The following is a 15979-nucleotide window of genomic DNA, read 5'->3' on the forward strand; positions in this document are numbered from 1 at the left end:
ATTTATAAGTTTCTATTTTGTTTTTTTATGCTCATCTGTACTTCCTAACTTTCATGCCATTACAAACTGATGCATATAAGTCACTTGGCAAAGTGCCAGTACACACTAGATCAAAAATGGTGCCTATCTTTATTATTAATATAAAAAAAATAAAGAAAGACATCTTCCACCCTTTCTTCTGGTTTGTGGACACCTCTCTATGGAGGAGAAATCATGAAATGCAGTTGATTCCACCATGACAGACTTCGCACTCCTGAGCCAAAGGAAAGGCCACAACTTAGAGGAATGGGCCTTGATGTGCTTAAGACTTAGTGTTGGAAAGAGCTGCCTGCCAAGCCATGAGAAAGCTCAGCTAATGTGATGATTTAGCAAAGCAAATCAAAAATGAAATCTGTCCTGGTCGTACAATAAATTAATGCATTAAACACCACCGGTCTTCCTAGCTAACTGAATTATGAGGCTGCCTTGAAGAGCAAATACTCCCCAAAAGAATGCCCAGATCCAACAAAGCAATTAAGATTCAGATTTTTTCCGCATTAATGATTATACAGGATAGCAACCTAGCTCAGCTTTATTGTGGCCCGAATGTCTAAATTTATTTTATTTTTGAAATATCTAATAATTCACCACAGGCTTCAAGACTTGAAAGTAAAGAGCTTGGAAAAATTACCACAAAAAGCTGTTCAAACCAAACTTATTATTATAATCGCAGAATATTGCAGGTAAGTGCATTTATATTTACTGTAGTTTCTTCTAGCTGCTTTGAATTCAGCTAAATCTGGTAATAAATGCTGTTACCTAAAATGAGTGTCAATATTCCTTTGATCTCAACTACAGAGTCAAGTAATCCCCTAGGGAAAATATACTGAAGTTTCATACTTATAAATAAGTAATTTAAGAGGGATTTGAGCTTTAAAAAGAATGAGCATTTCTGTTGTCTTAACTAGTGCTTCTAGATCTTTAGTAAGATTTTCCCATTCCCTACCTTCTCTTTATGCTTGATATACTATTGAATGCTTGGGAACATTTTCAAAGCTTTGGTAGCTTTAAATTTCTTCTAAATCTGATAATCAGATTTCATTTACACTGATTTCCTAGGGAACAAAAAAATTCTATCCAGGTTCAAGCACAACAGTAAAAATGAGCTATGTAACAGTCTTTTTTGCCACAATGTTAAACTTTGCATATTATTTAAAAACTATTTATGTTCCAAAAAGAATGGCACCTTTATTATCTCCTTCTACTCCCCTTTTCCCCCAAAGGAAAAAAAAAATGTTAGCTAAGCCTTTAGATTTTCATACATTGCAAAAAATGGAGCACAGGAGCTAAAATTCTAATTAAGAAAAAAAAAATAGAGTAATTTAATGTCAAGTTATATTAACACCTTCATATTCTGGATTTTACAATTTTGTGTAAGCAGTCACATTAGTGTTATCTCCTCCTGATTAACAGAGAATTTTAAAAGTTAAAAAAATAAAGCCATATATTAAGTAGACTAACAATGAAGGGTGGGGTGGGAGGGATGAGTGGGAGCTGAGGACACAAGCGTCTAGAATGACTCTGTTTCCTTTTTGACAGTGTTATAAAAAAACAAAACAAAACAAAATTCCTTCTCTATTTTGTGTTGCCTGAGAACCACTATGGTTTTTGTAAAAGCCTGTAACAGTAATTACATTTAAATCACCCACAAGTACATCTGTTTTAAACCTATAAATACTATGTTAGTAATACTAAACTATCTCCATTGGCTTATTTGTAAAAAGAAAAATATATTATATATTTATATTTTTATAAAGTTAACACTGAGGGCAGGGAAAAGGGAATGAGAAGCAGTGGATAATCACAGTTTCTCTGGACACAGTAACCAAGCTGGGGTCTAAGCTCAAGCCACCTGGTCAGGCAGTATCTGAGGAAGAGTCATAAGAGGCAGAGACGATGAAATTGCCACTGTTGGAGTGCCCCGCCACTGACTGGGCGGCCTGCTGGCTCAGGTTGTTACAGATAAGCACCAGCTGGTTGCTCTGCGCCTCGGACAAGGTGCTGCAGCTCTGATACACGCTGAAGTTGGTTTTCCTGCCCGGGATGTTGCCCTTCTCACACATGGTCTTCACCATCTTGGCCAGCTTGTTCTTGCCGAGGGCCTGGCAGTTGTACCAGTGCAGAGCTGCCAAGTTCACAACTGGCTTGATGGACAAGTAGAAAGGGGCATCCTCGTAGCGCATGGCGGGAGGCCGCCGCTGGGCATACTCCTTATAGTCCTGTACGGGGCACGTCTGTGGGGCATGCTGGGTGGCGTACACACGGGAGTCCGTCCCCCCTCTCTTGGTTTTGGCATTCAGGTCACCGGTGTCTTGACCCATCCACTCTAAGTACTCCAGTCCCGTTTCTGTTACCCGGAGCCGGATATCACCCCACTTCAAGGTAGAGCCGTGGAAGCCTGTGCAGTGCCCGAAAGCTTTTGTGTTGTTGAGCCAGACAAGGTTGAGCAGACCCTCGGGGTTATAGCGGCTTAGCAAGCCCCTTTTGCGTAGAATGAGCTCATCAGCGAAGGTGAGCTTCATGGACTTGTGCGGCTTATTTCCTTTTCCTTTGCAGCGCAGTTCGATCTGCTTCTGTTTCAGGGCCTCTTGGGAGCGCTTGAATTCCTTGTCCCTGGTGATACTGTAACCATACCTGTGTTCTTTTAGGTACCGTTCCAGTCCACACTGGTAATTGGCCAAGCTGTTGGGTTCATATTCGGACCCATCCTTCTGCCTGGCATCCACAAAGAAAGAGGCAAGGTAGGCATCCAACTCCTTACAAGGGATGACATAAATCTCTCTTGTTTCGGAAGGATACTTGGAGATGAGGAACTCCCGGAAATTGCGGAGCGCGGTCTGCGTGCTCCGGATGGTTTTCTCATTCTGCTCCCTGCTGAGCTCAGCTGCTCTTTCATCCTGGTCTGCAACAAATTGGGGAGGGGAGGGATAGAGAGGGTGTTGATGAGTTCAGACAATGCACTTTCTACTCTGAAATAAAAGTTTCCTTTTTTATTGAAAAGAGAAAGAAGGAATCAGTTTTACAGAGATCACTGATAAATGTTACTCACATACCTGTTACAACATAATAGCTACTCTATTCACAAATGATGTGCTAGACAGGAGTGTGGCCCACTGCAAAAATGAGCACCTGGGTCATGGGCACACAGTTTAGTGCGTGAAGGTTTTTGGAGTGAGATTAGAAGCCAAGAAGCCAAGAAGCCGCCTTTGTTTTAGGAAAAGCATGAGACAGAAATGCAGTACGTATCCTAGGGCAGGTGTGCAAGGACCCATTAGAATTGACATATTCATTTTGAATCACTTCATGTGTGAAACCAGAGGTTGTACTGGTTCCCATTTATTGAATTAAGATAACATATATGATTTTGGTAACATATCACTAGAGATCTATACTTACTAAATATATAATTTACAGCAGTTAATTTACTTATTCTACAGCAATTCAGGTAAACTGTTTATAAATATTCTGTATGTAATTGTAGGGCGGTTGGTAATAAGTGATAAAAAAATAGTTGGTATTTTGGAAAGGAATGAGGATAAAATGTCACAGCTACAAAAGACAAGACAATGGAATTTGAATTAGGCTATTATATGCAAGATGCAAAAAAGGAGGGGGTCTGTCTCCTGGAGAAATCATTTTATTAGTTTATTATTTATATCTGACATCAAGGACTGGAGGAGGCTCCTCTTATGGGGCATCCATGATTCAGTAATGCTGCTGTGTATTACTGTACACGTTTATAAATGATCAGTCCTAAGTCAAGTGCTCTCACACTTGAGTGTGTGTCAGAACCACTCGAGAGGCTCAGTTAAAACCAGATTCTTAGGGAGCAGGCCTAGGAATCTGCATTTTAATTAGCACCTCCATGGTCAGAATGGGGATTGAAAGAATATATTTTGAGAAACAAAGTTCTAGTGCTTATGTCTTATGAAAAGAAAGCTCTACCGTATTTTACTCAGTGCTTTTTCCCCCTTAACACTTATTTAGTTCAATAATCATTTAAATGGTTTCTTTTCAGTAATATGTAACTCAAATTTGGAATTTTAACATTAACGATAAAAACAATCTGTCAAAATCACTACTATTATATCAAATGTGGTATGTATGGAACTCAAAAGAGAAATTGTAAAAAATGATGAAATTACACAACAGAAAAGGAGGCTACCCCACTCATTGCTGAGAGGCAAATACTAAGGTTGATTGTTTAAAAAATATCATAAACATGTCATTTCTTCTAATGCTAAAGTATATGGTAAAATATTTTGTTTATCCTAATTATCTTATTTAGAAAAACTTTATTTTGTAAGGTTGCTTAGTGGAAGGAAGTCTGTGTAATAACCACATACAATAGTAAATATAAATTTTCTAATAAACTGAATTTTATTCACAAAGCACACTATTTTTTATATTACTGCACACATTTATAAATGATCATGCTATTTTTAAAATGACACTCCTAAGGTATAACTGCCAACATCCTCATAACTTTATAAAATGAAATGAATTTTAAAATTCACTAAACTAGCAAATTAGACATTTTATATATAGGCACATATTTTAGACATTTCCAAAATTCAAATAAACAAAAGTATATTTTATGCTTCTTTAGACTCATCTTTCAGTTACACTATTTTCTTCCATTTGAAATTATGTATCAACAATAAACATGTGTATAAAAATGTGTGTCTTTCATCAAAAAGATGTAACCTTTATCCTGCTGGCTTCCTTTACTGTTTACATGTAAAGCCAACAGGGCCAGCACATCTGTTTATTTTGGCTACTTGTTCAAACATCTATTAAAGCAGTCTTCGAATTTCAAACAAAGACTTTCTAAGAAATAAACATTCACAGACAACTTTAGGGAAGAAATATCCAGTGACTCAACTTTCACATGGAATCTCTTCTAAAACGTATTTGTCTGAAGACTGAGTTTGTGCATGTTGCCATCTCAAACCTCCCACGGTACGTATTCTGGGGTGTGAAAGACTGAGAAGTCAAGCAACATTCATAAATTGGTGATTCTTGTCTTCTGTCTTATACATATTCTAATAAAGGTGGAATCTGCCATGAGAAACAGAATAATTGGGCCTGAACTGTAGTGTTCTAAATTCGGGACTTTTCAGGGGGTTATAGTAGGTGAGGTTGATTCTTTTAACCGGAACTGAAATATTTTTCAGGACTACCAAAATGTTAAAATTCTATTCAGTTCTTTCGGATTCAGTGTGTTTTTGTTTACAAGATTCTTAACAACTATTAACAAATCATATGAAATACTGACTCTAGTTACGGTCAAGCCTCATCTTCATTTTATGTAATACTCAGTATTTTCTACCTTCTTTTCACAAAAATACAAGAATTGAAATTAACATTGAAAACCTTAGGGTGTCAGTTGAAAATGAGGGGGGTATACAGGTTTACAAAGTTCTTTCAAAGGGTATGTGAGTAAAAGTTTAAGTCTGTTGGACTTATTTAAGCAGCATTAGTCATTGTTCTCTAAGGAGACGGTATGAGTGACCTTGGTTCTTTGAACAAATGGTAACTTATTTCTTGCTGTGCCATCTACAGGAGCCATATTATTGATGAAACTTTCTCCAGGTTTTCAAAAGGAGAAGCCATGCCATAAAACCTAGTACAGGAACCGCCACCTCTTCTCAAAAGCTTGCATTATGCCACTTCACTTTTGCAAAAGACCTACATTAGTGTTACATGCTGCCACTAATGGAAAGGAGCAAGTACAGTAAAATGGGTCTGCAACAATGTGGCCAAAAACAGAAGGGTTTTAGGTTATTGATTTCCAAGAGATCCTCAACCAGAAGGGGAGTCCCAGGAAGCGCCCTGCACACCGGCTCAGGAACTCTTACCTAGACCTTGAGTCAAGTTTTTACAGACAGCTTTTCTGTACTTATTTACACAGTCTTCATGGCCCATTAACCTAATCATCACCTTCCTTGTTAAGAAATGGAATGGGAAAGCACATAATTAGAGCAGTATCTTGTGTTCTCACTAAATTTGAGATTTATGTTTGATTTAAATTCAGATCCATTTGCTTCTATTGCTCTAGCACCCAATTTAACAAAAAAATAAACTCAGCTATCACATCCCTTTTACGATTTTATTAAAGTAATACATCTGAAGCAATAAAAACATTTCTTGATGTTTAGCTTCTTTATTATCTTCATTTAAGAAGAGTATTTTGTCTTTTCACTTGATAAAGCAAATGACGTTCAAAATCTTCTTATAAACCCATAAATGATAACTCCATGAGCTTATTAAATAAAAATATTTTTTAAATTTGAAAAGTAAAAGAAAAAGAAAAAAGAAACCTGGTGAGTAGATTTGTATATATTTATGAGGCTGCAGAAGGAATTAATATTTAAACCACATTTGTGAGTACCCACTGTGCTTTCAAGCATTTCAGGAAGACCTGTGGGGTGTAGTCAAAGGCAAGTATGTCCCTGATGGTTATGTAGATTCCATCATAGCTAGAAGAGATGACTGTTACACATAAAACTAATTAAAATGACCATACACAGCTGGGTAATTAGGAATTGAGTTTGTGGCTTTAGATCCTATAGGATTTCAGAAAGAAAAAAGGGAGGTCAAATAAGAGCTGGAGCAGTACTGGATATCCTCTATCCTTTGGGGAACAGGGACCTGGGTTCGGTATTAAAGGACAGGTATCATTTGGTTAATCCGAAAAGGAGGGTAGGGCATTACAGGAAGAAACTGCACGGACAAAGGGAAAGAAATGGGAAGGACTCTGACTGATGCTCATGAGGACTGTAAAACAAACACCGATCCCGGTTTGGGGGCGGGAGGATTGGAGTGGGGAATAAAGCTAGTCCAGTAGGCTGACCACATGGAGGGTCAGATATAGCAATTATAAATATATGCACCGAAGAGAGGAGGCTGAATATTCCAAGTGCAAAGAACCTCCAAATGCCAAACATGTGAAGAAGCTGCCTTTGAGAAAATAAATTCTCTGTCTCTGACATTTTTTATTCCCCCTATTCTGTAATTTCTTCCCTACACCTATCATCACCTGACATACTACACAGTTATGTGATAACTTGTTTAGTATATGTCTCTCTCCAGTGGCTGTGAGCCAGGACTTCACTTTTTTATTTCCTGGATCTGGAAAGGCACTTGAGAATGTAGCATTCATTAAATATGTGTTGACTGAATTAACACCAAAGCTGAAAGGGAAGTTACTGAGCTAACTCTGTAATTAAATAATCCACCTTAGACCATTTATTTATTTATTTTATAAAAAGATTTTATTTATTGATTTTAGAGAGGAGAGAGAGAGAAAGGGCATGGAGGAGCAGGAAGCATCAACTCCTATAGTTGCTTCTGGAACGTGCCTTGACTGAGCAAGTCTGAGGTTTCAAACTGGCGACCTCAGCATTGCAGGTCAACACTTTATCCACTGCACCATCACAGGTTAGGCCCTTAGAAAGGACCATTTAGAAAGGACTGCCTTTAGAGAGGACTAAAACGAAAGTCAGTGGCATAAAATTAAACTTTGGGACTCAGCATCATAATCTCAGTGTCTTTATCCTTTGTTAGGACTTTTCAGAGAGTCAACTATGGTCAGGGCAGGTGATGTGTGGGGTTCTATAACAATGGGACAGAATAAATAACTCATGAGGCCTCCAGAAGCTTTTCCCAGGGCTAATTCCTTAGGAAATAAGAACCTATCAGTCATCATATAAAATTGCTAGAAGACGGTATCTTTGTCTTACTCTTAGAATAAGTAAAAAATAATACTTTAACAGAAGTCCATATTAGAATTAATATACCTATAAAAATCAAGATAGCTCAGTTCCTTCCCCCCCAATCCTGACCTCCACTTTAAAAAGAGATTACTGTATACAGACATTATGGTATTGCCTATTAGGAACTTACTTTGTCCATACTTAAAACACATTTTCTTATGACTCTTCCTAGGTTCAAAAAAATAATCTTGGTATTCAAAAAAAATACATATCTCAGGAAACAGGCCAACCTCAATTTTATTTGTCTGGGTTTACAAAAGTCTTATTTGCCAACATTCATATTTCATTTTTGAAAACAGCAGTAGTTCCTAACCCCTTCAATTAATTGAAAAAAGAAAATAGTCTGAGAGGTTGACTTTAAAAGTGAAAAACAAACCTTATAACTACCATAAAATGTATTAAATAGTGTCTCCTTTCTCCTTTAAACACCCGACCCCTTGCATATTTTTATGCTTTCACCTAGAACTTTCAAAACACAGGCTATTTTCTAGGATTGTTAACATCACTAATTGAAGCCAGACTTGTATGCTATTATAGCTATCTGACCAGCAAATTAGTTTTATGCTCAGTTAATCTTTTCCAATAGTGGGCATAAAACACATTTCTTACATAAACATTCAGGAGCGTGAAAATCTGGAACAATGGTACCAGTTAATCCAGTATGATTCCTGATAGTGTTTGTCACTGAAGCAGAAATCATTTAAATGAACATTAGTCATCTGCTTCTCTCTCCTGGTGCATGTTATGTGATCCTATAGCATCTGAAAATTTTTTTCCTTACTAAAAATTTAGCAATAGGCCCTGGCCGCTTGGTTCAGCAGTAGAGTGTCGGCCCGGCATGTGGAAGTACCAGGTTCGATTCCAGGCTAGGGCACACAGGAGAAGCATCCACCTGCTTCTCCACTTTTCACCCCTCTCCTTCCTCTCTGTATCTCTCTTCCCCTCCCGCAGCCAAGGCTCCATTGGAGCAAAGTTGGCCCGGGTGCTGAGGATGGCTCCATGGCCTCCACCTCAGGTGCTAGAATGGCTCTAGCCACAAAGGGGCAAAGCCCTAGATGGGCAGAGCATTGCCCCCTGGTGTGCATGCTGGGTGAGTCTATCTGTCTGCCTCTCCCCGGCCCCCCAGCTTCTCACTTAAAAAAAAAATTTAGCAATAAAATATGGCACAAAAAATACCAGTATTGGCTCTGGTCCCTTGGCTCAGCGGTAGAGCATTGGCCCTACATGTGGAAGTCTCGCGTTTGACTCCCGGTCAGGGCACACAGGAGAAGTGACCATCTGCTTTTCCACCCTCTCCCCCTTTTCTCTCTCTCTCTCCTCCTCCTCCTCCCACAGCCATGGCTCAAATGGTTCGAGCAAGTTAGCCCTGTGCACTGAGGATGGTTCCATAGCCTTGCCTCAGGTGCTGAAATAGCTTGGTTGCCAAGCAACGAAGCAGCAGCCTCACATGGGCAGAGCATCGCCCTGTAAGTGAGCTTGCTGGGTGGATACCAGTTGGGGCGTGTGCACGAGTCTGTCGCTTTGCTTCCCTGCTTCTTAATAATAATAATAATATTAATAATAATAATAATAAAAAGATATACCAGTATTAAACAAAGTCTAGGTAAAAAAAAAACCAACCTTCTCTTCCTCATGCATATTCACTGTTCTATCTGTGAGCTGAATCAGGTCAAGGAGCTAGGCATGTAGGTGAGTGGGGTAAGATACTGCAGGTGTAAGGAGACTAGGCACTGACCTTGCAGATGGTCACAACCAGAAATTAAATTATGACCAACAGAGTGCAAGGGTCTGCATTTTTAACAAGTTCTCCAATGAGTCTAAATACAGGTGTTGCCCAACAGGTCATGCTTGAAGAAAGTGTTTTATCTTCCCTTTCCCTAGAACCACCTGGAAAATGACTTCTTCAAATAAACCTCAGCCCATGCCTAGCCTCAGTTATAGCACTAGCCATCCTGAGGGAACAGCAGATTTTCTGAGCTGAGAAACATGTTTTTCCTGGGCAGAACAGTTGCTTCATAAATAAATAATAAATGTTTATGTGATTTCCGCTTCAGTGAAAAATACTATAAAAAATCATACTGGAGCCCTAGCCTGCTAGCTCAGCGTGTGGAAGTCCCAGGTATGACTCCCAGCCAGGGCACACAGGAGAAGCGCCCATCTGCTTCTCCACTCTTCCCTCCTCCTTCCCTCCTTCCTTCCCTTTTTATCTCTCTCTTCCCCTTCCACAGCCAAGGCTCCATTGGAGCAAAGTTGGCCTGGGCCTTGAGGATGGCTCCATGGCCTCTGCCTCAGGAGCTAGAATGGCTCCGGTTGCAATGAAGCAGGGCATCGCCCCCCTGGTGGGCATGCTGGGTGGATCTCGGTTGGACGCATGCAGGAGCCTGTCTCTCTGCCTCCCCGCTTCTCACTTCAGAAAAATAGACTAAATAAATAAAAATCATGCTGGACTCCCTGGTATTACTATTTGACAAAATAATGAATGAGTTAAAGAATTCTTTTTCTCTGAGAAGGTCTGGATTCATACTTTTTAAAATTATTAAGTTCAACACTGTTTCCCTAATTGCCAAATTTTCAAATCAAATCTCACTTGCTCCCTTCCAGGGCATCTGACATACTGGTAGGTAGTGCAGCAACTGGTTGATGGCTCCAGCTTGGCCGACTGAATGCAGTTCAAATCCCAGCTCTGCCAATTAACCAGCTGCGTAAATCTGTATTTGTTTTTTTAAACTTAAGACTCACTTTCTTCGATTGAAAAATGGGTATGTAAAATAATAATTGTACTTACAGGCGTTGTATGAGTATTAAATGAGATAGGAAAGCAAATCAGTTAGTTCAGTGTTGAACACATAAATCATCTAGTTCAACTCTAAACATATCACTGCTTAGAAAAGGGTTCCAACCCACGAAATCAAAGTCTTATGCCAATTCTTCCAAGCTAGATCTATAGAGATCACCAATGTTAGGCATATCCTGTCACAGACATACGTAAACAAATGGAATTAATATCTATAGCTAAAACAGCTCTTAGGAGACCTTCCATTCCACATGACCTAGAATCCTATGATTTGACAAGCTTATTGGTCACTATAAGAGACATTATGTGACTGTATGAATTCAGTACAGTCCAAAAGAAGGGTAACATCATGCAATTTTCTCTTCTAAGAATGCTTCTTTAAAAAGTTATCTTAAGAAAATGAGGGTTTCTCCTCAACTGCTCCCTCCCATCAAAAAAGACCTGTAGTATCCCACGTAGGACTTAACACGTCTTGTGGTTCAGTCCATTCTGCTAGTTAGGGGACAGATCTAGGCTAGCCCAGGTTTGCTCAGAAGGAGAGAATTTAAACAGGCTTCATATAGAAAAGAGATGCAACATTTAGTGACAACTAAGAAGACACACACAAAAATAGTAAAAAGGAGACCAGATGACAGGAATGAATAAAAACTAGATGAAGCTTCTTAAATCTCAAACTTAATTTCAAGTCACAGGAAAGAAATTATGCATTCTAAAGGCAAAAGAATAGAACAGGAGAGTAAATATTGTACTCCATTAATCACAATAAGAAGCACTTGCATCTTGGCCAAAATATGTTTTAAATCAACTTTAGAATGTGGCTGCATTTTCGGGCTTAGCAGCATGAAACCCACATGACTGTAATTAATGTAATAAATCACGCTGTAGCATTTTCTACAGAATCTGACAGTACTCATTGATAAACTGCTTATTAGAGACTACAGAGATTTCTCCCCCACTTTTTTATTACACAGCCAGAGACACTGAATCAAGAGGACCTTCTGATATGTCTGAAATATCTGCTGCTGATGTCATACATAAAATATAGTGAGCTGCTGCCATCAGATACCGATATACAAAGCATCACATCCGATTTCCAAAAAGAACCTTGTTTTTTAATTCTTGCTTTTCTGCTTAAGGCAGGCATCTGAGATACATGGATTCCTTATAGATGTGACATGTACATTTTCTGGTTTCAGTCAAGAAGCCATAGCTTTACCCACATGAATCTCTTTTTCTGTTAATTCTATGATGACTCCATTACTGTAGAGCAGTGGTCCCCAACCCCTGGGCCACGAACCAGTACTGGTCCGTGGGCCATTTGGTACCGGTCCGCAGAGAAAGAATAAATAACTTACGTTATTTCCGTTTTATTTATATTTAAGTCTAAATAATGTTTTATTTTTTAAAAATGACCAGATTCCCTCTGTTACATCCGTCTAAGACTCACTCTTGACGCTTGTCTAGGTCACATGATACATTTATCCATCCCACCCTAAAGGCTAGTCCGTGAATATATATATATATATTTTTGTATTTTTCTGAAGCTGGAAACGGGGAGAGACAGTCAAACAGATTCCCACATGCGCCCGACCAGGATCCACCCGGCACGCCCACCAGGGGCGAGATCTGCCCACCAGGGGGCGATGCTCTGCCCCTCCGGGGCGTCGCTCTGCCGCGACCAGAGCCACTCTAGCACCTGGGGCAAAGGCCAAGGAGCCATCCCCAGCGCCCCGGTCATCTTTGCTCCAATGGAGCCTTGGCTGCAGGAGGGGAAGAGAGAGACAGAGAGGAAGGGGTGGGGTGGGGGGTGGAGAAGCAAATGGGCGCTTCTCCTATGTGCCCTGGCCGGGAATCGAACCGGGGTCCCCCGCACGCCAGGCCGACGCTCTACCGCTGAGCCAACCGGCCCGTGAAAATATTTTTGACATTAAACCAGTCCGTGGCCCAAAAAAGGTTGGGGACCACTGCTGAAGAGCATGAAATACTGTCAAACAGGCATTATTTCATCAACCTATCTGTTCTTTTGTTGTTTTCAACATCTGACTCTTAAGCAAAATTTTCCTGAATAGCAAACCTTGTTCAGAAGTAAAAATTAGTCCTTGCACAGTTCAGGAATTCAGCAATGACTACACTTCACCTGAGTATACATACCCTTAAACATGCTTTGCTTAAGTATCTTCTAATTGAGAAATGTCTGATGTTTTAAAAAACAGATGTAAGACAGGTAATTATTCACAAGAGGAAAAGAACACTTCATGTATATTTCCCCTGATAAAGGTAATTTTATTCATTTTATCATAAAATACATGATTAATACCAAAAAATTCCCCCAAATAAAGGTATAAAAGACGAGAGCAAAACTGCCTAAAAATCCAATATCCGTAGGTAGCCATTGGATATCCACCTTTTGGTGTATAGCTGATTTAAAATTTTAATTTGAAATATTATTCTTTAATCACCAAGATTCTGGTCCATCCCATCTTAATTATACACTTCAGTTTCCTTTTGTGATTTATTCTATTTTTCTCTGCCAATTTTATCTTATATTGAAGAGGAAAATTACTGTTAACACAGTAATGCCTGGATAAGTTACTATTTCTGAGATACTGCTTTTGATCATCTAAAATCACAGAATTAGGCTTAGGAATCTGGCATTGGCTTTATTATCTATTGGTGACACAGAAATTCCTTTCTTAGCTAATGAGAATTCCCTGTCCACTCTTGTCACTACTCAAACTGTTCTCCATACGGCAGCCTGCGTGGGTTTTCCCAAAAGCAAGCAGAGAAAAGGAAAGTTATTTTTTTTGCTTTTTAAAAAGCCTCCTATTTGCATAGTTGCTTCAATATTCAATAATAATGAATTCAGCACTGAAACAAGATAGGCACTGTATTAGGCACAGCTCTATATGTCTCCTCAGCTGTTAAACACTTTTATTCCCTCCTTGGGGAGACAATTAGACAATAAAAGCAGACAGAGATTGGGATTAGAAAGGAAGCGTAAAAACTATAAATTTTGGCAACGAAGTTTTTGGAGAAATAAAGAAAACTGAGGGAAAGTTGGTCTGGGTCCTAAAAGAGGACTTTTAAGCACTAGGAGGGAGGATGCTGAACCGTGCAAGAAAGTGTCACCACGGCAAGTGAGCCTAATGGTGAAGGGCACGAACTTGGGAATCAGACTGCCTCAGTCAGAATCCCAGCTCTCCCCCGCACTCTTACTGTGTGATCTCCAACAAGTTCAACCATTTTAACTTCACTTTCTTCATCTGTAAAATGGAGTTAATGATAGTCCTCATTTCATCGAGTGTGGGAACTGAGTTCCTTACGTAATTAGGTGAGATAATAAGCACTCTTATAAGTACTATACTTACTGCTACTTGGCATGCAGTAATCAAAGAGAGCTAACAGCATACTGACCCCTGCCTACCGAAGAGGAGTTTGGAAGTAAAATAACCATCGCCACCTGTTAACAGTTCATCAGTATATCAGTCAGAACAGAGTATCCGAGAAGCACTTCATGAGTTTGCCAAAATTCTATGGCTTGAATGACTGAGAGCAAACTCAAGCACAATATATGAGGTAGCAGCTGATGAATTTAAGCGATGAAATACTACATCCCACAACAGAAACAGCTATGGCAAACTTCTGATTAGAAACCATTTCTTCCTTTAAATTTACATTCAATTTATACAACTTCATATCTTAATTAGTAAGGATCAAAACATGAAAGCATTTTTTACTGAAAATGCATAATATAGTCAAAAACACAAAGAAATTATTAATCAACTTGAAACAAAAATGTATGGCACATAAAGCAAAGGCAAACATATAAATGGAAATGCACAAAACTTTAACAAATTGTCTCCTTTTCTGAGTTAGGCTATTAATATTCATTAAATTCCATCCAAGAAGGAGTATCCTGATAGGTAGGAGGATGTTAACATCAGTGAATAACAAACCATATTTTTGAAAAATTCACAATAAAATAAAAATTAAAGTATTTTTCTATTAAGATCAGCTTCCTATTACTCATTTATAAGTATAGGTAAACAGAAAAAAAAAAAAGCCCTTTTTTTCTGACCAGTAAGACAGCTGCTTTTCATTTTCAAGAATCATAATTTAGTGGAAGAAGTTGTAACTGTATAAAGGTACTAAAGAAACCAACACCAGATTCCTGTCCTGTGGGTTTTTTGTGGGTTTTTTTTGTATTTTTTTCTGAAGCTGGAAACGGGGAGAGACAGTCAGACAGACTCCCGCATGTGCCCGACTGGGATCCACCCGGCACGCCCACCAGGGGCGATGCTCTGCCCACCAGGGGGCGATGCTCTGCCCCTCCGGGGCGTTGCTCTGCCGAGACCAGAGCCACTCTAGCGCCTGGGGCAGAGGCCAAGGAACCATCCCCAGCGCCCGGGCCATCTTTGCTCCAATGGAGCCTTGGCTGCTAGAGGGGAAGAGAGAGACAGAGAGGAAGGGGGGGGGTGGAGAAGCAAATGGGCGCTTCTCCTATGTGCCCTGGCCGGGAATCGAACCCGGGTCCCCCGCACGCCAGGCCGACGCTCTACCGCTGAGCCAACCAGCCAGGGCCCTGTCTTGTGTTCTTAAATGTGAACCAACAATCAGACCAGGCATCAGAGAAAACTGGCAACTTTAAAGAGAAGGACAAAGAAAAGGGAACAGGAAAACCAAAGGAAAAGATAAATCAAGGACAGAAGAAACTTTTTAAAAAAAATTTCTAATTAAAATTCTCAGAGATTTGAAAGATTATAAATATATATAACCATTGTAAAGAAACAAATACTAAAAAAAACTTCTTAAAAAGGAATTTTTTTAGCAATTTAAAGATCCAAAGTTTTCTTTCCACATATCCATTCTTGGGAAATTATTTGATAAATTCCATTCAGCAAAATGAGAAAAGAAATAGAGGAATTCATAAAATCTAGGTAACAGTGGACACAACTGAGAAGAGACCTCAAGGTGGGAGGATTACCTCAGGCTTACATTCAATCAATTTGTCCTGGCCCTGGCCGGCTGGCTCAGCGGATGGAGCATCAGCCTGGTGTGCGGACATTCGGGTTCAATACCTGGTCAGGGCACAAAGGAGAAGCCACCATCTGCTTCTCTTCTCCTTCCTCTCCCTCTTCTCTCCCTCTTCCCCTCTCTCAGCCAGTGGCTCAACTGGTTCAAGCATTAAGCCCCAGATGGGGGTTGCCAGGTAGATCCCGGTTCCAGCGCATGCGGGAGTCTATCTCCCCTCCTCTCACTTAAAAAAATAAATAAATAAATTTGTTCAAGTTGAAGCAGAAAGACTTAAGACCCAAAGTGGTAATTTGGGGAAGAGGGAACCACATATGTGATAAGAGCACACCGCTAT

At 39.6% G+C, this 15979-nt stretch overlaps 1 protein-coding gene across 4 annotated transcripts in view; it reads right to left on the reverse strand.

Moving 5' to 3' along the window:
* KIAA1958 (KIAA1958 ortholog) overlaps positions 1-15979 on the reverse strand; it is a 163853-nt gene that overhangs the window by 49786 nt on the left and 98088 nt on the right. Inside the window, exon 3 of one of the 4 annotated variants that reach the window (XM_066367419.1) lies at positions 2858-2941. The exons of 2 other annotated variants lie outside the window; for them this stretch is intronic. In XM_066367419.1, the coding sequence (XP_066223516.1) occupies positions 2858-2941 (84 nt within the window). Of the gene's footprint in view, positions 1-1555; positions 2942-15979 lie in introns of those variants that run through there. One more of the 4 variants, XM_066367416.1, reaches the window with a different exon arrangement.

Source organism: Saccopteryx leptura, chromosome 2 (genome assembly GCF_036850995.1).
Source record: "Saccopteryx leptura isolate mSacLep1 chromosome 2, mSacLep1_pri_phased_curated, whole genome shotgun sequence".
Classification (NCBI taxonomy): Eukaryota; Metazoa; Chordata; class Mammalia; order Chiroptera; family Emballonuridae; genus Saccopteryx; species Saccopteryx leptura.